Genomic DNA, 25941 nt, shown 5'->3' with positions numbered 1-25941 from the left:
CTGGGAAAACTAGTATAAAACAAGGACAATTATGTACCTGCTATTTTATTGCTGGACATGCTGGAACTACATGCACAAGGTCAATGGTGTATTGACGTCATATTTTTTTATTTATTGTCAAAATTTTCGTAAATGGTTGTTTTGCTAATTTTCTTTATATTGAATACAGGGTGAGTCAAAACGCAAGTACATTATTTTCTCAGTAATTTTAAATAGAGCACCCTGTATTTTATATCATTATCGAAAAGTACCATTACCATACTATACTTTTTGTATAACATTCCCTATGTGTAAATTTATTAGTTTTCGAGATATTTTCATTTTTCAGAGCAAAATTATTAATAATTACGGGTCTAAATCTTTCCAAATTTTAAGTAAGCCATGACTGAATAATTGTCTAAAACTTACAATTTAGGATTACTGATTATATCAATCTGTAAACAAAGTTGGCTACAATTTTTGTTATTAACTTTTATTACTATCTATTACTTATAACGGATCTACAAAGCTTTACCCCACTGACCAATCACACTGTATGGATAAATCGATTTTTTTTTAATTTCAAACTATTTTAAAAATGTGACTAATGCAATGATATTTTAAAGTACGTTAATAAATCGATATCTACAAATTGATGGTGCCTCAGTGGCATTAGACTGCAGATCAAAGAGGTCCCCAGTTGGAACCCGGCTGTTGCGTATCTTTTTTTAATTGTTTTAATAAATAATTAAAAGTTTATATACTTAAAATTATAATATACCATTTTAAACAAACGTATTATTATAAAAAATACTATTTTATACTAGTGTAATTTTTGGAATCCTAATTATAAATAACAGTTAATACACCTACTAAAAATTCATATTTTATAAGTTAATTATTCTTTCCAAATATGTTGCGTCCTATATGTACAATAACAAAACCGTGATATTATATAAAGTACTTTTTTAGTAGAGTGTAATTTTTTGAATTTTAACCATGTTATCGTTAAATTATTTTATATTCTTTCCTATAAATAATAAAAAAGTTTTATTATAAAATAGTTCTTTTTTATAAAAGTGTAATTATTATATTCTAAGAAACTAATATCGAAATGAATAAGATCGCTATAAATTGCATCTGTCATGGCGGAGTCGAAATTAAATTGCGACATCGACATGAATTAGAATCAGGCCCCTGGTCTTCCTCCCTTTCTTTCCCCCTTTGTTGGTATTCAAGTGATTCTCTCGATATGTTGCTTTGATCTTTCCTCAAAGTATGGCCAATCATTTTCCATTTTTTTTCTTGACTGTAGTAGATATGTTAGTTTGCTCTGTTCTTTCCTTTAGTTTTGTATTTGTTATTCTGTTGGGTCAGTATGTTTTGTATTATGTCTTTTTCTTAAAGATCTGTTTACAAACGTTTGCAGTTTTTAGTTGTAGTTTCGTTGTATTTCTGTGTTTCTGCTCCGTAAAGTAGTAAGTATACTTTGATGTAACTATTAAAGATTTTAATTTTTGTTGTTTCCGATATTTCGTTTATTTTCCAAATTTCATTTACTTAAAGCATTGAATGCAGGTTGAGCCTTTGTCTTTATATCGTTTTTATTGTCCCTGTTCCTTTCCATGATTGATAACAAATATGTGAACTTGCTTATCTCTTCTACTTCTTTATCATTATTTTATTATTTGGATGGTTATTATTTTTTGAGGGTTCGGTTCGGAACTTCAAGATCTAACTGTTTGAATATGATCCATCTGATGCCTATTCGATCGTCAGTTACTTTTCACATTACCTAATGTATCAGAATAAGGAATAGGCTAGTATACAACCCTGTTTGACTTCACTTTCTATGCCTATTTCTTCCGTTATTTCACCTGAGTGTTCCAGTTTAGCTTTGTATCCTTCGTAGAAGAGTTTAATAAAGTTTATGATTTTTAGTTGTATCCCATATAAACTTAAGACTTTCCATAACTGTACACTATTTACATGGATAAAACAAGAACATACCTCAAAATAGTAAACTTACGTGCATAGAAATCGGCCCACTTAAAAATTTGGTCATTTTTGATGTCTCATATTTCCCAAACCTCTTAGCCGATTTAAGTGATTTTTTGAACATGTTATAGCCTGATTTTTTAGCAATACCACTGTAATATTGTTGCTAAACAGGTAAATTTTCATTTTATACCGGGCGTACCAATCAAACTGTGTTTTTTTCCCAAAGTTCGCATCATCCTGTGGAATATTCTAGCATTTATAAAATACTGAAATTAAAACCCAACTATAGCATCAGGTTTTCTTAACATTCTGTTTTTTGATTCATTCGTTTGTGGTAGATAATAAAAAAGTTAGGTACTTTAACAACTAGACATGTTCTTCATCAATACACGGTGTTTTTGAATAAGTGCGACAAACTTTAAGGGGTAATTCTGCATGAAAAAATAATGACAGTTGGCTTTATAAACGTATGTCCGCAAATGTTTCGTTTCCGACATACGGGATGTTGAATTTTTTCTTTCAAACTGACGATCTATTTATTGCTTTAAAACCAGTTGAGATATGCAAATGAAATTTGGTAGTTTTTAAGAGACAGTTATAAATAACGGATTTTTTGACATAAAATTAAGAATTTTATATTCACCATTAGCGTGCATACGGGTAATACGATCGGTCATATTACACGTACGCGCGCTAATGGTGAATATTAAATTCTTAATTGTATGTCACAAAATGTGCATTAACTTCGTCTTAAAACTCACCAAATTTCATTTGCATATCTCAACCCGTTTTAAAGCAATAAAATAAATCATCAGTTTGTAAGAAATAATTCAACATCCGGTATCTCGGACACCTAACATTTGCGGACATACGTTTATAAAGCCAACTGTCATTATTTTTTCATGCAGAATTATCCCTTAAAGTTTGTCGCACTTATTTAGAAACACCGTGTATTGATGAAGAACATGTCTAGTTGTTAAAGTATCTAACATTTTTATTATCTAACATAAACGAATGAATCAAAAAACAGAATGTTAAGAAAACCTGAGGCTATAGTTGGGTTGTAATTTAAGTATTTTATAAATGCTAGATAATTCCACAGGGTGATGCGAACTTTGAGAAAAAAACACAGGTTGATTGGTACCCCCGGTATACAATGAAAATTTACCTGTTTAGCAACAATATTATTACAGTGGTATTGTTAAGAATCAGGCTATAACATGTTCAAAAAAATCACTTAAATCGGCCGACGGGTTTAGGAAATATGAGACATCAAAAATGACCAAATTTTTAAGTGGGCCGATTTCTATGCACGTAAGTTTAGTATCAGTTGAAAATTTTATAAAATGGGACTTACCTGGGAAAATTTGATATGACAAATGCTTTAATATAGCCACATTTAGGCGAAAATGATCACTGGTACCTTTGTTCATAACAATTTGTAAATATGCTTTATTAGAATTTTTTTGGAACTTTTCAAAAGGTCCTCTTTCCAAATCAGATTTTGGCAGTCCATTTTTTCCGTAAACAAAAATCCCTACTATACATTTATAGATACCCTAAATTTTGTACTGTTTTTTATTATAGGACGTCTTCTTTTCAATTTTTTATTGCTGCATCAATATGATAGACGATTTATACCGAAAAATGTTAAAAAAAGAGTTTCAAATCCCCTTCACCCATTCCTTTCTATTTTTCACAAATAATAGGATAATATATAATAATAGGTATATAGATTAATTTTAACATATAACTATGTAGGATATAAATATAATCAATAAGGTTAATAATACACATCTTCTATTTTTTGGTGTTCTTCTTCGTAAATATTTTCTGTTTGATGCAGATCTTTTCCCATCCAAATAAAACTATTTAAATAAGTACATAATATCTGTCGGTTTTCCATTTAATTCACATTATAAGTTTTGGTATATTTTTTATTGCTTTTGACCAATTTGACGTAGAATATCATAGCTGCGCAACCTGAGAGGATGGTACGAATGTACAATGAACTTTTCTTCAGAGCGGCCGTCTCCAAAGTCCGAGTAGCTATGATGCTTGCCGACCTCCCTCGCGGAGATGGCACTTGAAGAAGAAGACGGTCGTTATACATACAATATAATTCAGCATTCTTGACCAGTGGTGTCATGGCAAAATTAGCAGTGCGGGAACGCAGTGCCGCAACGCACTGCTAATTTTTGTTTACAAAACCTAAATTATCTATTATTTTTTTTTCTTTTCTTAACCAGTGCGGGAACGGCGTTCCCACGCGTTCCCACACGATGACACCACTGTTCTTGACGTGAGTTCGTTGTAATATAAAACTACTTTTTCAGGTTCAGTTAGCAACCGACTGGTTCCAAAATTAGTTTAATTATCACCTAATGTGTTTTTAACAACATTTCTTAATCCTTTTTCTAGAATTACCTCGTTAGACCAGGGCACATCTGTAAAAATATTAGTACATTTGGACGTTGAGAGGTGACTCATATTTATTTTTCCGGAAATTGCTTGAAAATAACTCATATAATATACCGATTTCCGAGAAACATACGCCTGTTTTGGATTACTTCGACAACGAATATTTTACTGTGCAACATAAGAAGTACGAAAGTAAATGGCGCTAATAATTATTCCAATAAACAACAATGTAATTTGCAATTTACTTTCGTTCTTCTTATTTTGCACAGTAAAATATTCGTTGTCGAAGTAATCCAAAACAGGCGTATGTCCGTGGAATGGCCCATATAATAAAAGAACACTGTAAATTTCATTAAGATCGGTTTAACAGATTTTGCAATCCAGCTTTCGCAAAAAAATTCATTTTTTCAAAATGTTACAGGACTGAAAATAAAGCAAACAGCAAGTTGAATTTTCTTTACATATAGAATAATACTGTACCTTTCATTTACAATTTTTAAAATTAAAATCGGTTAACTACTACAGCGTCAGGAATTTTTTTAAATAAACATTAATTTTTGGTGCTACGCGCAGGACAGCGGATACGTTTGCTCTGATTGGGCATTCCAATGGCCTTTGATAATGATTGGTAAATTTTAATTTTTAGTACATTTCGATATAAATAAATGAATTTGTTTATTGCAAAATAAAAACACGTACTTTGTCTTTTGAAATTAAACTTTTTTAGCAAAAACTTTCTTTGTTCATATACTTTAACTTAGAGAATAAAAGTTTATTATTTTTAAACATAATATTCAATTTTTTAAACAATATTTCACAAACAATAATCAAATTAGTTTGATTTTTGTGGAATTAAAATATTAAAATACAACAAAATATAGTTAGAAAATAATATATTACATAAAGATTTAAAGACATTTTGATGGAAATCAACTTGTGTGAATCAAACACCGCTGTTCTGCGCGTAGCACCAAAAATTAATGTTTATTTAAAAAAATTCCTGACGCCGTGGTAGTTAACCGATTTTAATTTTACAAATTGCAAATGAAAGGTACAGTATACAGGGTGGGGCATTAGTGTGACAAAGTCCAATTACTCGTTTGTCGTAAGAGATACGAAAAAAAGTTATTTAGGTAAAAGTTGGGGCACACATAGTATCATATTTTAAAAATATTTTCAAATATAAAGGGGCGTCCGTATTGACAGGGTGACACAAACTTATGTTTTTTTTAATGGAACACTCTGTATATTTTTACATTTTTGGATTCTCCTCGATGTTTCCTTTCTTAAAATATATGGTTTTGTAATATTATACGAGGTAGTTTAAAAGTTAATTAAATTTCGTAGCAAAATCTACACCCTGTAGAATTGTAGTGATTTGACATCAAATTTTCTATTTACATTCAAACGATTTTTAGTATAGTCTACTACTGTTCGTCATTAATAGTATAGCGAAATGTTTAATTTTAGTATACAGGGTGGGTCAAAACTCGGAATGAGTATTTTCTGAGTTTTCTTAAATGGAACACCCTGTATTTTAGTATTGTAATGAAGTTACATTTTATGGTACTTTTTTATTTCTTAAGCATTCCCTATACCTAAGTGCTTTAATTTGTAAGTTATTCGTCATTCTTTAAGCAAACATTAATTGCAACAAAAATTACGTAAAATTTCATTAGGTAGCCGTGAAAATATCCAATCAAAAGTAATTTTTCGAAAAAAAAAATACATAATAATCTAGCCTGATCCTTAATTTATTAATATTGGATGAGATATCTAAATAGATTCGTAGTTAAGGTTGTTGGCGCTTAAAATATGAATCAAACATACAAAATTCTGCCTAGTTGGCTATGACACAAAATTTGCTTAAATATTTGACATTATGCTATTTATATAGTTCCAGTTGATTTGATACCATTACTAATATTAATTTTTCTAATGAGGAACGGATTAAAATGGCTTTGTGCTAGGAGAGTATAACAAAAATGAGCTACTTGCAATAAAAATTTATCATCAGCAATTCCCTGATAGACGACAACCAAAAAGAGAAACTTTTGAAAGTATACTAAAACGGTTTCAACAGACTAGATACTTAGATTGTAAGAACGATTGTACTAATATGCAGATCCTCAGTGACACTAAGGATTACATTTAATTACTGTTTTCTTCACTTACAATAGTTTTTATTCGAGCAAATTTATCATAATCTAAGTGATCAGTCCGTTGAAACCGTTCTAGTATGTTTTTAAACGTTTCTCTTAGTTGTCGTCTATCAGGGAATTTCTGATGAAAAATTCTTATTGCTAGTAGCACATTTTTGTTATATTCCACTAGCACCAAAATCTTTTTAATCAGTTTCTCATAAGAAAAATACATATTAGTAATGATAACAAAGCAACTGGATCTATAAAAATAGTATAATGTCAAATTTTTAAGGAAATTTAGTGTCATAGCCGACTAGGTAGAATATTGTATGTTTTTATTAATATTTTGCGCACCAACAATCTTAACTACGAATTTATTTGGATATTTCATCCAATAGTACTAAATTAAGGATCAGACTAGATTATGATGTATTTTCTTTTCCAAAAATTATTTTTGATTAAATATTTTCACAGCCACCTAATAAAATTTCACGTAATTTTTCTTACAATTAATGTTTGGCTTAAAGAATCACGAATAACTTACAAATTAAAGCACTTAGATATAGGGAATGCTTAAGAAATAAAAAAGTTTCATAAAATATCCTTTCATTACAATACTTAAATATAGGGTGTTCCATTTAAGAAAACTCACAAAATATTCCGAGTTTCGACCCACCCTGTATACTAAAATTAAACATTTCGCTATACTGTTAATGTTTAACAATAGTAGACTATATTAAAAATCGTTTGAACATAAAATAACAATTTGATGTCAAATCACTAAAATTCTACAGGGTGTAGATTTTGCTAAGAAATTAACAAAAAAACGTAATTAACTTTTAAACTACCTCGTATAATATTACAAAACCATATATTTTAAGAAAGGAAACATCGAGGAGAATCCAAAAATGTAAAAATATACAGGGTGTTCCATTAAAAAAAACAAAAGTTTGTGTCACCCTGTCAATACGGACGACCCTGTATATTTAAAAATATTTTTAGATTATGGTACTATGTGTGCCCCAACGTTTACCTAAATAACTTTCTTTCGTATCTCTTACGACAAATGAGTAATTGGACTTTGTCACACTAATGCTCCACCCTGTATGTAAAAAAAATTTCAACTTGCTATATGCTTTATTTTCAGTCCTGCAACATTTTGAAAAAATTATTTCTTTTCCTGGATTTCAAAATTTATTTTGCAAAATCTATTGAACCAATATTAATCAAATTTGCAGTATTGTTTTATTATGTCATAAAGTTTTATTGGGTAAATTATGAGGCCCTAAGTGTAGCATAAATGGTTGAAAACCGTAAAATGTAAATATGTACTTGTTTTTTATGTTTTTTTCGCAATTATTGCTAGTTTGCAATAAGGGTAACAACTTTTAAAATTTTAACCAATCCTATATTGTAGGAAATTTAATTACGCAACTTTTATGTCAGTGCAACTTTTCTCTGAAGTGAATACTTTTAAAGTTATAATCAAAAAACGAAGAAAAAAATCGAATTTTTCCTTCATTTTTTGACATTTTGATTATTTAAACAATGTTCCGGACCTTTTTGAGAGGGACGATAACTCAAATATTATTATTTGAGTTATTTTCAAGCAATTTCTGTAAAAAAATATGAGTCACCTCTCAACGTCCATCTCAAAACAGATCCGCCCTGGACTACGTATACTTATGCATATTACACTCAGAATAGATACGCTTCTGTAATTTGTGCATTTCTTTTTATCACCTTTCTTGTAGGTATGTTGGGAAGGTGCTTGCAAATTATACACATAGTTTCAAATAGTTGATTTTTTCATGAACGATTAACGGATTCCGCTAATTTTTTTTATTATTTTATATTTCTCTTTGGTATTTACATAGTTGGATAAAGGTTTACTCAAACTTCTTTTTTGAATTTATACCGGGCGGAAGAAAAGAAATGGTTTTCTTATGTTAAATTTGAGACACCCTGTAGGGAGGGCAAGGTACAAGTGTGAGTATGCATCAAAATCGTGCTGTAGTCATATGTTTTGTGAACACTTTCTTTTTTGAATGCGCGACATTATTCTTTGCAAACCATCTAAGCTATCTGCAAAAAATACTGCATCGTCGGCATATCTAATGTTGTTTAGAGCCACTCTGTTGAATAATACGCCTTCCTGTAGTTCTCCCAGCGCTTGCTCGAAGATGGGTTCAGAATACATATTAAATAACACCGGTGACAGAATGCATCCTTGTTTCACTCCTCTATGGAGACTACGTATCAACATCCAAGTTCAACAATTTGTACGCTTTTATACTGGGAACTTTGTATCTATTTTCTGTTTGTAGGTCTCCTAAAAGAGTGTTGTCTTTATCTTGTTTTGCTTCTACTAAATAATGACCAGAGCCAATTTCACATCCTCTCTTGACACATCATCCTGTACCATCTCGATAGACCCTTTTTGTACCACAATTAAATCGATTACAGATCTTCCCCTCCTACTCTCCATGATCCTGGAGTATACTATGTATATTTCTTCAACAAATAGATTAAATAGAAATTTTGGCGGGAAAGTTCTGCATTTTATATAAAGTTGTGACTTCCCCAAGTAGTGACTCTATTACTTCAGGCACGATGTAATAATTGTTAAGTCGAAACAAACTCTTCCAAGTAAAATAATAATAAAATACTGAATATTGTTTTACAACACGATGTTTTTTTTTTTAATTTTGAATAATCCTTGGGCATCACATTACTTTATATTGACTATTTTTAAATCGATAAAAAGTCTTAAAAAAGGTGTTGACCAATCTTTAAATTACATAACAATCAATAATTAATGTATTCTGAGATATCACATATCACAATATAATCAATGAAAAGTATCAAAAGTAAAAAAATGAGAAAATCCAAACTAGTTTACTACAATAACGAGGGGTGCTATTAAGTATTTTGAAAATTTGCCATATATTAAATTTTGGCATGTTTAGAGGCGCCCTACTTTACAATCACGGTTCAGATTGCGTAAATTAAGATCACGAAGATGATTCCAATGGAGGAGTCGAAAGCTCAGCCTAGCCAAATCGCCAAAATCTGAAGTTTCACTCCATTGTTGCTCCATGCTAAAAAATGTTCGGTATTTTAATACAACAGGAACCTATTTTAAAGTTTGACGCCAAAAAACGAACTAAAAGTAAATTTACACTGAACAAATTGCCCAGCTTATTCTATTCAACTACACGACAATATAGTAGTAGTTCACTCAGTAGAATAATTTAGACAAAGAGAAGTCAGTTAAACGAATATGTTTGTGTAGCTGTACGAATAAACGACTAAACATGAATAATTTTACTTTATTCACGCAAACAGCATTCCTGAAAGCAGTTTGTAAAAAAACGTAACAATTGGTGTCAGAAGTGGTGTATTCAAAATCTTGACCGAATGTGATAAAAAAATTTGAAGAAATATTTCTATTTCAATGTCTATACATCCTATCACAACTTACATCCTTGTCGAACTGTACTACAGCATTTCTCTAGTGCAACATACTCGTAATAAGTAGTTGTAGTGCTAGCTGGTAAAAGCTGTTCAGTGTAAACCTACTCCCAGAATAAATTCTTGAGCTTACGATTATTTGAAAAAGTTTAAAATTGAGTCTCTTGATATAATTATTTTGTTCCAATTATCTACGAGTAAAATGCAAATGCAAAAGTAAAGAAAATCAATATTAATATAGTTAATATCTTTCTTTTACGTTTATAATTAAAAAAATATCAGTTCTATAAGATTCTTTTAGGGTTACGTACCAGCAACAAAATGAAATATACATATGTCGCTTTTTTGTACTTGTTTTGGCATAAAAAAATTGTTTTGCTTGAAGTTTGAAGTCGATAAAAGAAGTCCCAAACTTCATTATTCCATGATAAAAATCATAAATAAAGCTAACATAAACGAGATCTTTAAAAACTTTCCTATATTAAGTCAAGTTTAATTTTCAAATTATTGCCCCTTTATTTTTTTTTGGTCGAAAAACTGCGCCCCCTTGTTAGCTTCAATTCTGTCTTCAATTCAATAATACGGGGCATTCACGCTCTGATTTGTAGTACCACTAGTGGTACGACAAGAGAGAGAGAGTGATACTACTTTGTGGTCCCTCTAGTTGTACTACAACACCATTCACCACCCAAAATTTTATCTTTCTAGCCGCCAAAAAAGGTCTTACCTTTCAGACATCTGTTTTCATGGTGGTGTACACTAAAAAATGTATCCCGTAAAGTCTATGCAAAATATAATTCGGACGATTTGGGTACATAAGTTGAGGTTTCATAATTATTAAGCATGCCATAAGTTTCGTTTCTCTATCATTTGTCTAGGGCTGATATGAACTAATTAATTTTTACGACTCTTGTAATTTTTACGACTTTTTAAGACGTAGGGTAGTTATATTCTATTTTAGTAAACTAAACTGGAGCTGGGATTTGCATTTAAAAATGAATAGTAAATTTGCATAAGATGCCAAAAGAAAATAGTTTTAGATTAATAAGAAACTGGTCTTTATTTACAGAAAGAAAAATGATTGGTCCCAACAAAAAGTAGATAATAAATAATCGTGTATTTTAATAAGGGTAATTTTTGTGACAGGTTATTTTCTATTAAATATTTGCAAAATAGGAATGTTTGCGTAAAGAAACTTGTAGACATCCCATACGTAATATACTGCGAGGCATAAGTTAGGGATATAGAAAATTTATGCTCATTTTCATAGTTGATTTTTTCGTGAACGGATTAACGGATCCCGCTAATTTTTTTTACTATTTTAGATATTTCTTTAGTATTGTTTCGCTATAACTTTTCCCATGCGTCACGATTCATTTTAAAACAAATTAAGTCAAAACGTAAAGTGAAACGTACGCCGATGTGTGTAGTATAATATACATAGTATACAGTATACAAAATGTATATACACATCGACGTTATGTTTTGACTTAATTTGTTTGAAAAAGAATCGTGACGCATGGGAAAAGTTATAGCGGACGAACAATATTATCACAGTTGTGCAAAGATTTACTCAAACTTCTTTTTTGTACTTATACTGGGTGGAGGAAAAGAAATGTTTTTCTTATGTTAAGTTTGAAACACCCTGTAGAGAGGACGAGGTAAAATAATGCATCGGAATCGTATTATATTCTTATGTTTGGTGAAATTTTTTTTGAATGTGCCTGATATCTTTAGAAACAAAGAAAATAGACGGTTTTGTATTTTAACTTGTGTTTTAACCGAAACTAAAGTTTGAGACACCCTTTAGGGAGGAAGAGGTAAAATGATGGTGGTTATGCATCGATACTATGTTGTAGTCTCATCTTTTGTGAATCATTTATTTTTTAAAATTTTCTGATATCTTTAATAACAAAGAAACTAGACCGTTTTACTATTTAATATGTGTTTTAACTGACGACTGCGATACGTGAGGAGGTCATGTCTTATCATACCACTAAGACATTATTTCCTATATATAGTGCGAAAGAAAAAGAGTGTTCAAAGAAAAAGAATATATGTAATGTAACTCTCGATATTTAAAGAGCCTCCAGGTAGACACCGAATCCGTATTACTTTCAGGGTAATTCCACCCCACCCCAAAACATCATAGAGCCTCTATTAAAAAATATCGTCTCTCTTAAGTTGTGCTGTGCATACCACTTACCTGATCGACAATCGTTTACGTTATGTGACTTTCTGTTTTCAAAGTTTTGTTAACTGTTATTTGTTAGTGTTAATTTAGTTTTGTTTCGGTAAAAATACATGGTAAGGAGTAAAACCACCTATTTTCTTTGTTATTTTCTTTATCTTTAGAAAGCTAAAGATATCAGGGAGATTCAAAAAACAAAATGTTCACAAAACATAAGACTACAATACGATTCCGATCTATACACAGATTTGTACCTCGTTCTCTCTACCGGGTGTTTCAAACTTAACATAAGAAAATCATTACTTTTCTTCCACCCGGTATAAGTACAAAAAAGAAGTTTAATTAAATTTTTGCACAACTGTGTAAATACTAAAGAAGTATCTAAGATAATAAAAACAAAAATTAGCGAAATCCGTTAATCGGTTCACGAAAAAATAAACTATAAAAATGAGCATACATTCTCTATATCCTTAACTTATGATTCTCAGTGTAGTGGAAATTTTTAATCCAACATCCAACATCGGCATTCACGCTCCAACTTTCTTTGTAATACCGCTAGTCGTACCACTAGTGGTATTACTAGTAGTACTACAACCCATTCACGGTCTGATTTTAGATCCAACATATCACTCTCTCTCTCTTGTCGTACCACTAGAGGTACTACAAATCAGATCATGAATGAGGCCCTTAAGATAATAGGGAGATTTCTACCAATAATTCACTTATATTCCATTTTGTTGCCAGTGGCGCACCACGCTTTCGATAAATATCAAAGCAAAATATAAATTTTTTTGAGAATAAAAGTTTCTACAACATAGAAACAAGGCCGAAACCCCTTAAAATGACAATTTAGCATGAAATAAGTTAAAATTACAATAATCACTCCTTAACACATTAAAAAAAATGCTTTTAGGCGATCTATTAATGACTTAGTATTCCATTACTTTTTGGCAGTCTTATCGGAAACTAAAATAAATGCGCAGTCTACATATGATGTAAATACAAATAGACAACAAATTCGTGAGATTTTGTGAGTATTTTACGGTGTTTGTGGTTGTTTATTACAGTAATGATCGTATTTGACGTGTAGTGAATAAGACAGACAGAGAGCACATTTTATATCGGCAACAATACTACTGTATTTCAAGGTCCTGCAGATATGACAAGCAGTTATTAATTTCGTCGAGCTTTGTAGATTCAGTTAACATTGTCGAATAAAGATGCTAATGTCTATTTAGGAAGGAGTCAAATCGTCAAAATGTTGACATTTCGACGAAACATACCATGGTTTTTCCCAGCGACGAACAAAACAAGTCAGTAGCCATTTAGTTCTGCCGATTTAGTCCTAATTGATTTTTCCTGCGAGTATATATCTATAAAGCATTAGGCGTCATTTGATGATAGCTTTTGACGTTTATTAGACATTTTGAAAGACGCAACATGTTTAAATCAATGATGAAGGAACTAAGCAATGAAATACATTTTGAATAATAGGTTTCTTTCTTTCAGTAGCTGCCAATAATAGTTTTATGTTGTTGGGATATAAAACATGCCCAAAAAGCACAAACAAAGAGTTTAAAGAATAAATGCATGATCTAGATGGAGCTGGATGATATATGTTGAGAAGTTTAAAAGAAAAAGCTATTGAACAATCTCTGGAAGGACATACGTATATGGCGATACCTTGTAAGTTTTAAGGTAGTTATTTTAACATATTCAGAATATGGCACCAAACAATAAATCTGTTGGACTTATTACATTAACATGGCACGTACTGTATTATATTGAGCGATAATAAATATTTTAGTCCAAGTAATCACAATATAATTAAAAATTTTATCGATATTGAGTTATCTTTATGCACTGACGCATCTAGCAGGCATTTTACAAATCCAGAGGGCATTTAAAGTTACATTTGACATTTATACAGACCCTACTATGAACTGGCCCCTCTAATGAGCGTTTTTAGTAACGTTTGGCCATTCCCCCGGGGTCCCCAGCGACGTTTTTGGTAAAATTTGACATTTATGCAGAACTTACAATGCACTATTGCCTCTTTAAAAGTCATTTTAAGTGACATTTGAAGTTTTCAGTGACGTTTGACAAGTCCTCATTAACTTTCTCAGCAATATTTTTAGTGACGTTTGACATTTTAGGATACTAATCGTTCACCAGCGTCTCCAGCGATGTTTTTGGTAAAATTTGACATTTATGCAGAACTTATGGTACACTGTTGCCTCTGGAAGTCATTTTAAATGACATTTCAAGTTTTTAATAGTCTGCACTAGGCGATATTTGATATTTATGCACAACTTAATCTACTTCAGTGCCTATAGCGGGCATTTCAAAGTAAAATTTGATACTTTGAGATGACTTACTGTCCACTAGTGATGTTTTTGGTGTCATTTGACACTTATGTATGTCTCTTACTGCATTGGTAGAAGTTTTTCTCCATATGGCGTTTTAGGTGACATTTGTGAACCTCCACTAGCTTCATCAGCAATGTTTTTGGTGAAATTTGACATTTATGTGTACTTTTTACTGCACTGTTGGCTCTAGTAGACGTTTTAAATTACATTTGACATGTTTTAAGTGTGTTCACTAGTCTCAAACGTTGTTTTCAGTGATACTTATGAAAACTATACAGTAGGACATCTAGCGGATATTTCAAGTGACATTTGACACTTTGGAATGTTTTCTCTCCTCTAGGGAAACTATTCTTGTTTTATGCAACTGTTTGTCTACAGTGGTGCTTCTAGTTGGCGTTTTAAGCAAATTTTGATATTTATGCAGTAACCCCAGTAACCACCAGCTTCTTCAGCAATGTTTTTTGTCACATTGGTCTTTTAAGGACCGACTTATCTTTCATTGTGCTTCTAGCGATGCTTTCAGTGATATTTTCACATTTATGTAGACACTTATGCCTCTAGCGGACAATTTAAGTGATATATGACATTTTGAAATGCTTTACACTGCATTAACCGATTTATAGTGAAAATCAAGACCGATAGTGCGTACTGAAATGTTTGGGGATATGTATTTTTTATGAAATCAAGTTTTTGTCTGATATAAGTGATAACCACGATAATAAATCATTCATTACTGCAATAAAACCACTTCTAATAAACAAAATGAGATTGACTTATGACTTTTTTTATGATAATTTCTCAATTACTAAAAAAATTACCAAGAACCGTAGAGAAACTTAAAAAAAGTCTATTTGACCAAACTTTCAGACGATTTTTTGTGTTTTATTGTCTTTTGCACATACAAAACGACTGCCCCCGCTCTTACATCGAGGAGATCAGAAAAATCAGTAGGTTAGGTATAAAACTGTTCTAATTCTAAAGTAACACTCGAATAGAAAACCCTGTACAAAAAATATAAACCTAAAAATAGAACTAGAAAATAAAATAAAAACATTGACTTGGCTCTTTGAGTAGAAGAAGAGGCGGAAACGAGTGTGTACCTAATATTGCGGAAGTCTTTACATTACTTAAAGGTAGAACTGGCCTTAAAGTTTAAAAGTAGTTGGAATGAATCCCACCTCTATATAATACGTAAAATGTTAGAGGTGGGCGCAATCTTTCAAATTATTTTTGATGATTCTTCCAGATTCGGATTAAAATTATTTAATTCGTTTACTTTACAGATGAGGTTTAAAGTCAAAACTGTCGAGTACTGAATAAAATAACGCGAGTCGATTTTCGAGTTTTTAGATCCGATTCTGCACAATTTTTTTTACGTTTTTCCTTGTTTTTGTTATAAATTAGTGAAACAATATTTCCAGTTCAATAAATTCGCATGAATTTAAATTTTGGCACGCCTACTGTACGTTATTTGTAAATAAAGTGACTCTAACATACTTCTCTCGACAATTTTTAAGAAAATATTTTACGTAGAAGACCAATAAGAAAGACTGGTTAAGATAATTATAAAACTGTAACTTTTGACTTTTAAATAATTTGTTAAGCACGAAAAGCTAATAAATATCTTGTTAAACAATCTATTAGATCGTTGCCACCTCTTGCTCTACCATCAGTAAAACAGTTCTACGCCTTCATCCTACTATCTGATCATCTCCAAGTACTTTTGCTTGTGCTTGGCCAACATTTCAGTAACTGTAACCAAAGTTTTGATGTTTGAGTTGAGTTTTGCGACCGCCTGGAGTTCCGGGAGGTGGGCGACGCATATGTGATGTAGAGTAGCTAGTTCTTTGGCACTGTCGGGGACGTTGGTGACACGAGGTTCTCCAGGGTCGCCAACCATGGAGAGTTGGTCGAGGAAGACCACCATCCGTTCTTTGTTTTTGAGTATGAAGGGATTGACGACTTCCATGTAGGGCTCCTTACCACCAAATTCCACCAAGTTAGCGAGATTTTGAAGACATTTAGCTACCATTACTAGACTTCTTGTAGCTGCTGGAGTTGGTTGTTCGCTGACGAGGCCGAATTGTCGCGGATTCAAGAGAGCTGGGCAGAGCAGTCTGAGGAAGATGAAACCTGACACTACGCGGGTACGAACGAACCGTTCGTCGGCCCACTTTGAGACGACTGCCTTTTGTAAGCAGCCACAGATGTACCGTACGGATCTAGGACAGGCGTCTGGAGACATGAATATGCTGAGTGTTACCTAAAAAAGAATTTAACAAATTTTGATTATCAAATAAAATTAATTACACCTCGTTACAGAAAGACACCTCATTTTTATGGAGTACCGAAAGTTCATAAAGCGAAAAGTGAATACATCACTTAGACCTATTTTTATTACGATGAATTCTCCTTGTAGTGAACTGTCAAATTGTTTATTAAATATTTTACAACAATTTGAAAATAATGATATTATTTTAATAAGTTTTGACATACAGTCCCTGGCCATATTAATATGACCACCTATCAATTTTTATAAAAATCAACTATTCCACTAAGTGCATTTTGTTTAAAAATTATTTTTAAATTATTTTATTGAATTCCTGACCTTAATCCCATAGAAAATATTTGGGAGCTTTTAAAACTGGAAATTTCCAGTGAAAAGTTTACAACAAACTTGTTTTGATTAAAGAACTAATAATCATTGGAACCACAATGACATATTGAAGCAAAGTGAATTTAACTGCATTCAAAGTATGCCCTAGGGCATACTTTGAAAGTATTGAAACTTTCTACGAAGACCTAGACAATATTTTAAAATCCATTAAAACGCAGGATGTTACAATTATAATGGGAGATTTTAACGCAAAGGTTGGAGACGAAAAAGTAGAAGAATGTACAGGAAGATATGGTCTGGGCAACAGAAACGAAAGAGGTGACAGGCTTATCGAATTTTGCCAAAACAATAATTTTGTCATAACTAATACATTGTTTAAAATGCCAAAGAAAGAATGACCTGGAAGTCACCAGCAGATCAAGAAGGGAGAACTGTAAGAAACCAAATAGATTATGTATTGATTAGACAAAGATACAAGAACGCAATTATATCTTCAAAAACCTATCCAGGTGCCGACATAGTATCAGAACACAACCAAGTAGTGACCAAAATTAGGCTCAAAATGAAAATAATAAAACGCAGAACAACAGATGTAAAAATCGATACAAGTAAACTAAGAAACCCACTCATAAAACAACGCCTGACAGATGAAATTAATAACCGTTTAATGAATGTTAAAGAACAAATCCAGCAAAATACTGAAACAGAGACAAAATGGTTATTAATAAAGAAAGAAATAGATAAATGTCAAAAAGAAATTCTTACACCAACCAGATACAAAAAGAAACAATGGATGACGGAGGAAATCTTAGATTTAATGGAAGAAAGACATCAGCATAAAAACAAAGATAATCAGATGTACAAAAATGTGGATAAACAAATAAAATCCAAAATTAAACGGGCTAAAGAACAGTGGTTAAAACAACAATGCGCAGAAATAGAAGAACACCAGAAAAGACATGATAATTTTAACACACATAAAAAAATTAAGGAATTAACTCAGATCAACAGAAAAAGAAAACCCGGAATACTAAAAGATACAGATGGGAAACTTGTGTTGAGTACTAACGAAAAATTAAAGAGATGGACAGAATACATAAATTAATTGTTCAAAGACAATAGAACAGAGCAGATGGAAGTCGAAGTAGAAGATGATACGGTTTAGAAGATATTAAAAGAAGAAATTAAATCGGCATTAAAAAACAGCAAAAATGGTAAAGCAGTAGGTCCAGACCAAATCCCAGTAGAAAGCTTAAAATGCATAAATGATGAAACCTTAGACATTATCGTAGACTTGTTTAACACAGTGTACAAAACAGGAAACATACCAAAACAATGGTTACTCTCAACCTTTTGTGCTATCCCTAAAAATACAAACGCTAAAGATTGAAGTGAATAAACAAAAAACTAGAAGAAGGAATAGATGATAGTCAGTTTGGGTTCAGAAACGGACTAGGAACCAGAGAGGCGTTATTTGCTTTTAATGTGTTAGCTCAAAGATGCATGGACATGAATGTGGATGTGCATGTTTGTTACGTTGATTTTGAGAAAGCTTTTGACAAAGTAAGACATGAAAAATTAGTCCAAATTCTAACGACAAAAACATAGACAAAAGGGACTTACGAATAATAACAAACCTTTACTGGAATCAAAGAGCACAAATTGTAATAGATAACGAACCCAGTCCAGAAATTGAAATCAGGAGAGGAGTTCGGCAGGGATGTATTATGTCTCCATTACTCTTTAATGCATATAGTGAAGCCATTTTTGAAGAAGCATTGCTATCTCAAAGTGAAGGAATAATAATTAACGGAAGATCTATTAACAACATAAGATATGCAGATGACACCGTGATTATGGCAAGCTCTGCTGAACAACTCCAACTACTACTGAACAAAACAAACAATATCTGTGAAGAATATGGACTAAAAATGAATATAAAAAAGACCAAATACATGATAATAACTAAGAAAACAAACATACAAACAAGCATACATTTGGGAAATGTACCGATAGAAAGGGTTGATAAATACAAATACCTAGGAATCTGGATTTCAGAGAAAAATGATCAAGCGACAGAAATAAGGACCAGGATAGAAATAGCAAGAAATGCTCTCTGATTGAACTGGAATAATGATGCGGCTGTAGTTGCGTGTTGCAACGAAATTGAAAATGGTTATTCATTTTTGAGCAAGAAATGCGTTTGTAAAAATGAAAACAGTTCTCTGCAACAAAGACCTTAGCTTAGAACTGAGAGTAAGAGCTTTGAGATGCTACGTGTTCTCGATACTACAATATGGGCTTGAAAGCTGGACATTAAAACAAGAACACATAAATAAGCTACAGTCATTTGAAATGTGGTGTTACAGAAGAATGCTTAGAATAGCATGGACACAGAGGAAAACGAACACGGAAGTACTGCGAGAAATGGGTAAAGAATGCGAAATAATAAACACAATAAAAATAAGAAAGTTACAATATCTGGGACACGTAATGAGGGGACCGCGATATGAAATGGTAAGACTGATAATACAGGGAAAGATAAGAGGCGGAAGGAGTATAGGAAGAAGGAGAGTGTCATGGTTAAAGAATTTAAGGGACTGGTTTAGATGCAGTTCTATAGAACTCTTTAGAGCAGCGATGGATAGAGTAAAGATAGTGATGATGATATCCAACCTCCGATTAGGAGACGGCACTTGAAGAAGAAGAAAGTATGCCCAGACGGGTACTAGCGGTAATCAAAGTTAAAGGGGGCTCAACAAAATATTAAAAAAATATAAATATGTAATATTTATTAAATGTTTTATTGCTGTTTATTATTGAATAAATTGAAAAAGACTGTATGGCTTGTACACACTTCTAAGTAGGTCAATCCGGCAAACAGGTGTATGTTCTCAAAAAAGTAGTGTACACACTATCAATTATTTTGAGAACGTACACCTGTTTGCCAGTTTGACCTATTATTGAATATATTATACATATATAGCAATAAAACATTTTAAAATATCCCATATTTATAATGTTTTTTTAATATTTTGTTGAGACCCCTTTAACTTTGAGTATCACTAGTACTAGTACCCGTCTTGGCATACTTTGAATGCAGTTAAATTCACTTTGCTTCAATTTGTCATTGTGTTTTCAATGATATATTAGTTCTTCAATCAAAACAATTTTCTTTGTGACCTTTTCACTGGAAATTTCTGGTTTTAAAAGCTTCCAAATATTTTTTATGTGATTAAGGTCAGGAATTTAACAAAATATTAAAAATTATATAAATATGTAAAATTTTCAAATATTTTATTGCTGTTTATTATTAAATATATTATAAATAATGTATAACATTAACATTACATAACAAAACTAAATTTAAATTTTTTTTAACAAAATGTACTAGGTTGAATAGTACATTTTTATAAAAATTCATAGTTCATAATAATATGGCCAGAGACTGTACAAACTTGTTCAATTGAAACATATCTTTAGCCAGGTTAGCCTTGGAAACACTTGTAATCACTCAACTAATGTTTTGAAATATTAGTTATGTTTCTACACGTCAAACTGACCAGTTCCTATCATTTGTATTTTACTGCTATTTTAAGTATAGTGACTTCAAAATGCCGTTTGTTGTTAACAATCCATCCAAATATAATCAGCCTGCGCTCATACCAATTTCAACCTTCTGCGGCCAAGGTAATGTTATAGTCGGTTCGCTAAACTCCGACACAACTTTATAGTAATTTTAGTAAGTAATTTTGTCAATTTCGTAAAATTGGCAAAAAAAAATAATTACTAAATAGTTAGTAATTTTGCCAATTTTGGCAAAATTGGCCAAAAACAAAAAAAATACCTACTAAAATCACTAGTCAGTTGTGTCTGAGTTTAGCGAACCGACTATAACATGTTTTTTCAATCATGAAGGACCCATGCTCATGGAGTTTACGGAACCTAGAGTGCATATTAACGAAATCATGTACAATGAAACTTTAATCAATCCAAGCAATATGACCAACGACAGAGCATGCATCGGTTGCTGAAACAATGGACTATGTGCCTTAAATACAGTAGTAATTATTTATAGTTATGTTTACCAATAAATTTTTTCTGGATCAAAGATACGTTTCAATTGAACAAGCCTAGTAAATAGAATATTTACAAATGTGCCATTAGATAAGACTTTAAAAATAATAATAAAAAAATAGAGAATGATGATACATTGATAACTAGAACAAGGCTAAATATATCAGCTGTAATGGAGTTATTGACATAATATACTGATAATACCTATTTTCAAATTTCAAATAAATAATGAATTCTATAAACATTTTTTGCTCCAGCACTGGGCTCTGCCTTATCTCAATTATTAGCGAATATATTTATGGATGATTTCGAAATAAATATTGTTTCTAAATATTGTAAATTGTAACAAATTGTTTCAAACAGATTGTTTCTAAAAATTGTAACAAAATGAGGAAAGTGCTCTGCACAAGAGATTTGAAGTTGGAGCTAAGAGTTAGGTTGGCTAGGTGCTACGTTTTCTCGACTCTGTTTTATGGAATGAAAGCTTGGACCTTGAATGCTGCATCAATGAAAAAAACTAGAATCATTCGAGCTGTGGGTGTACAGAAGAATTCTGAAAATATCGTGGACAGAACACGTTACAAACAAAGAGGTTCTGAGAAGGATGAATAAAGAAATGGAAATCCTAAATACCATCAAAACAAGAAAATTGGAATATCTCGGACATATTTCACGTGGAGAGAGATACAGCTTGCTCCAATTGATTATGCAGGGAAAGATTCAAGGAAAGAGAAGCATAGGGCGACGCAGAATATCGTGGCTGCGCAACCTGAGAGAGTGGTACGGATGTACATCAAATGAACTTTTCAGAGCAGCCATCTCTAAAATACGAATAGCTATGATGATTGCCGACCTCCGCCGCGGAGATGGCACTTAAAGAAGAAGAAATAAAATTTATAACCCACAGTATGGTGGAGATATGTATATGATATGTTCTCAATGTGGCCTCATGGATCGAAGTTATTGGACACATTCCTAAATAATATAAACGATAAAGGAGAGACAATAACATTTATCATGGAAAAGGTGGAAAATGAATACAATAACACAACACCTTTCCTCAATGTTTTGTCTCAAGAAGGATACTGGATATGAAACGCAGGTGTATAGAAAACCAACACATATCAACAAATATTTAAATTACGAATCAAATCACAACATCAATGTTAAAAACGGAATAATTTATCTCTAAAAATCGCTTACCTGATCCAAAATCTGTAATAGGAATTCAGCGTTGTTACAAGCATCATCCAAGGAGTCCATTTTGGCAGGATTTAACTCAGCGCTCTGTTTGCTCTCCAGTAATCTCAAAACCGTTTCCAGTACAGCTGCCTGTAGGAAACCCCCACATTCTGCTTTCATATACAAATCCATTAATGTAGTTGCTAAAGAAGCTGCTCTGAACAACGTTGACGTTTCTGTTTCCCTCAGAATCTAAACAAATGTATTACATATAAAATTCACCAATATTTGAGATCTGAATACCAATAATGAGCCAAAACAGTGTCAAAAATAATAAAGAATTCAGGTATACATGATAAATAAGCTAAAAGAAATCGTCAACAACCTACAAAGCCTGCTGAATGCCACGATTACGACCTCATGTACTCCTCCTTCTATCTCTCTCTTTATTTTGTTTCACGTTCTTACTCGACGCAGAGTACAAAATGATGGTGATTTAGATAGGTAAACTGTTGATGCATTAGTGGAATAGAAATATTCCGAGCATCACTCTCAGTGGCGTCTTTACTTTTGAGTTTGTAGTTTACCTTAATCGCAATCGTCACTCACTTCATCTTTCCTCGTTATAGGTCGCTAAAGGCATGCATTGGTATAATATTTTAATATATTTACCAACCAGGACGAAGAAGAATATCCTGGTTTGCTAACCTGAGAGCATGGTATAGAAATACCTCAACACAACTATTCCGTATAGCAACCAACAAAGTCATCACAGCCAGAATGATCGCCAACGTTCGGAACGGACAGGCACCCTAAGAAGAAGAAGAAGACCAATCAAGCCTCTCTGATGAGCTTCTTTCAAGCCTCTCTGATGACGGGTCTGAGTAGAAACACGTATCAGAGGATGGTAAGAGATTGAAATTGAATCAAAACGTAACCATCTATGTTTAAATCTCTCTCTCTCTCTCTCTCTCTCTCTCTCTCTCTCTCTCTCACACCCTCTTTCTCACTCCTAGATCCGGGCTCAAGGTAGTGCAGTCGTCACTCGTGACAAAATCCGAGACATTCTCCTGGATATCACGCATAACCTTCTTGAAAATTAATGCAATGGATTTTCCTGCCCTATCATGGCACCCTGCATCATGTCCAAATATCAACTATCTAAATATGTATAACATCCAAAAACTTTCTAAAATGAGCATTAAATAATATATGGCGAAATTTTACGTACCTCTGCAGTATTGAGTTCCCGTAACAGTTCAGTTTCTCTTCCTTCCGCTCTAAAAACTCGTAATAGAGCCGTAGCTAATGGAGCTCTATCAGAATGACAAATTTCCGCTAAAGTTTTAACAGATACCAAGCCAGGTTCAAGTAATAACTGTTGCAAGGGACTGTATTCTTCACCCGGCATAACCAAATCATGCAGATACCTATAACAAAAACATAAAAAATCAATTTAAGATAGTTGTTAAGGAACGTGAGAATGTCGTACCTTGTTTTAAGTCTTAGAGAGCCCCATTCACCCATTGGCGTTAGTCCCGACAAGGTGTACCACTCTTCTCTCTCCTCTCCGTTACCTAAGGACGATAGCTCTACGTGGAGTTCAGCTACTTCCTGCTCTTTCCCTCTCTTTCCTTTATTATGAACAGTGAGGGTGAATGACACAATATCACATGGCACGTCGCTATGAAAAAGAAAAAAAAACATATAAATAAAATGTATGTATACGCCATACGGTTTTAACGTTTTTGCACGGAGGACTGAATAGCTTATGAATGTAAAATCCTGTGATAATAGATCACTTGCATCACTTTAAGTGATGTTGGTTGGCAACTTGATGATAAAGGACAAGCGGCGCGTCTCAGATGTGAGACAGATGTTAAGTAATTAGAATATATCATTATTATAAGGGCAATCATAAACATGGCGCAGTCTTGTAATAAATATAACTTGCTGCTTCCAAACTGAAACGAAAACAAGAACTTGTTTGAATGTACATTTTCAAAGTCAAAGGCATGGTTATTTTCTATAGGTTGTTTGGCTAAGGAGGTAGTGTTACCGCCAGTAGCGTTTAGTGGTTTGTACACTATGTTTGTGTTCAACAACCCTTCTAGATATTGGTGTATTTGCCTAATATATATGTAGAATTATTGTAGTCATTACAATTTACTTTTCAAGCCAGATGTTGTTTATAAAGCAAACTGAAAAGACTGCAATTCAACATATATGTATTGGGAAAACACACGAATATCTATAAAGAATGATTGTTGCACACAAACATATTAAACACTGTAGCCTTAGCCAAACATTCTATACAAATTAACCATGCTTTTGACTTTGAAAATATACAGATTTTATAAAAAGAACAGAATTACAACAAAAGTTTCATTACATTGGAGATGATTCACTCAAAGAAACATGAAAATTGTTATCAATAACAAGACCAATATAAGTATATCTCCAATATACCTATACCACAACTTAACGACCCCGAACCGGCCGTAGTTTAAAGTATGTGCTATGTGCCTTTAGGGTCAAATATCACTTTCCTATTCCATGATATATTAACAAGTGCAGATGTAAACATGTTACATCATGCTAAGACTATATGGCGAGCACGCCACTGTGTTGTGATATTATTTCAATATTTAGACTACATCGGAGATGATTAACACCCACGTTTGTAATTGTTTCACGGTGTCAGCGAAATGTTCATAGACAACGAAAAGTTCGAAGAAAGAATTTGTATCATTAATTTAGTTAGTATAGTATCGTCTGTACGTCTAAGCTGTCAACATCTAATAGATTAGTGCATTTCCTTCAGAGTTTCGTCACTTTAATTATTCTCCAACGAACATATCATTGTATACAGAATAAAAGTAATATAAGAATAGTATAAAAACTTACTCAAAGACGAATTCCTCATCCCACACCGGGTCGGGACCCGACTTGGTCCTGGTCCTGGCAACTCTGACCTGATTGTTGAGTTGAATGGTAACATAAGGTTGTGGCACTAGTTTATATGGTAACCGATGTGCGTCGATGATGTGTAAGGTCAAACAACGCAGTTCCCGCAATCTTGGCACTTTGGACGTGGCTTTGCTCAGCTGGGGAACGCACAAGGGTTTCAGGGCGTTCACCCATTCTTGACAGTCTTCTGTAGATCTGGCGGCGAGGTGGGTAACGGTAGCTAGACATGGGAGAGCTCTTTCGACTAGCTGGAGGCAGTGGGAGCGTTCCCACAGACTGTCGTGTACCTATGACAACAGATTTTGACTTAAATATGGTCAATTAATTCGTATGCACAAAAATGGAACAAATTGTTTGTACATAAATAAACGATTGGTGACAATCGATTAGAGAATTCATTTCTACACGTGGGAAACGAAGGAACATTCAGAGCGGTAGAGAAATGCCCCGAAAAGTTCATCGAATGGACCAAAAGTCTACTAGATCTGCTGGAAAGATGATGGAGACTGTGTTTTG

At 32.7% G+C, this 25941-nt stretch overlaps 1 protein-coding gene across 1 annotated transcript in view; it reads right to left on the bottom strand.

The window, feature by feature from the left end:
- Window positions 1-9347: 9347 nt before the first annotated feature.
- The window catches only part of LOC114333575 (ras GTPase-activating protein 1), a 28718-nt gene continuing 12124 nt past the window's right edge, over window positions 9348-25941 (bottom strand). The window contains exons 5-9 of the mRNA XM_028283474.2: window positions 25363-25712; window positions 23948-24139; window positions 23687-23885; window positions 22477-22707; window positions 9348-16842 (exon numbers count right to left, since the gene is read on the bottom strand). Of these exons, the coding sequence (XP_028139275.1) occupies window positions 16279-16842; window positions 22477-22707; window positions 23687-23885; window positions 23948-24139; window positions 25363-25712 (1536 nt within the window). The 3' untranslated portion in view covers window positions 9348-16278. The remainder of the gene's footprint in view (window positions 16843-22476; window positions 22708-23686; window positions 23886-23947; window positions 24140-25362; window positions 25713-25941) is intronic.

This window comes from Diabrotica virgifera, chromosome 5 (assembly GCF_917563875.1).
Source record: "Diabrotica virgifera virgifera chromosome 5, PGI_DIABVI_V3a".
Taxonomy (NCBI): Eukaryota; Metazoa; Arthropoda; class Insecta; order Coleoptera; family Chrysomelidae; genus Diabrotica; species Diabrotica virgifera.
This window is presented reverse-complemented; position numbering and strand designations above follow the sequence as displayed.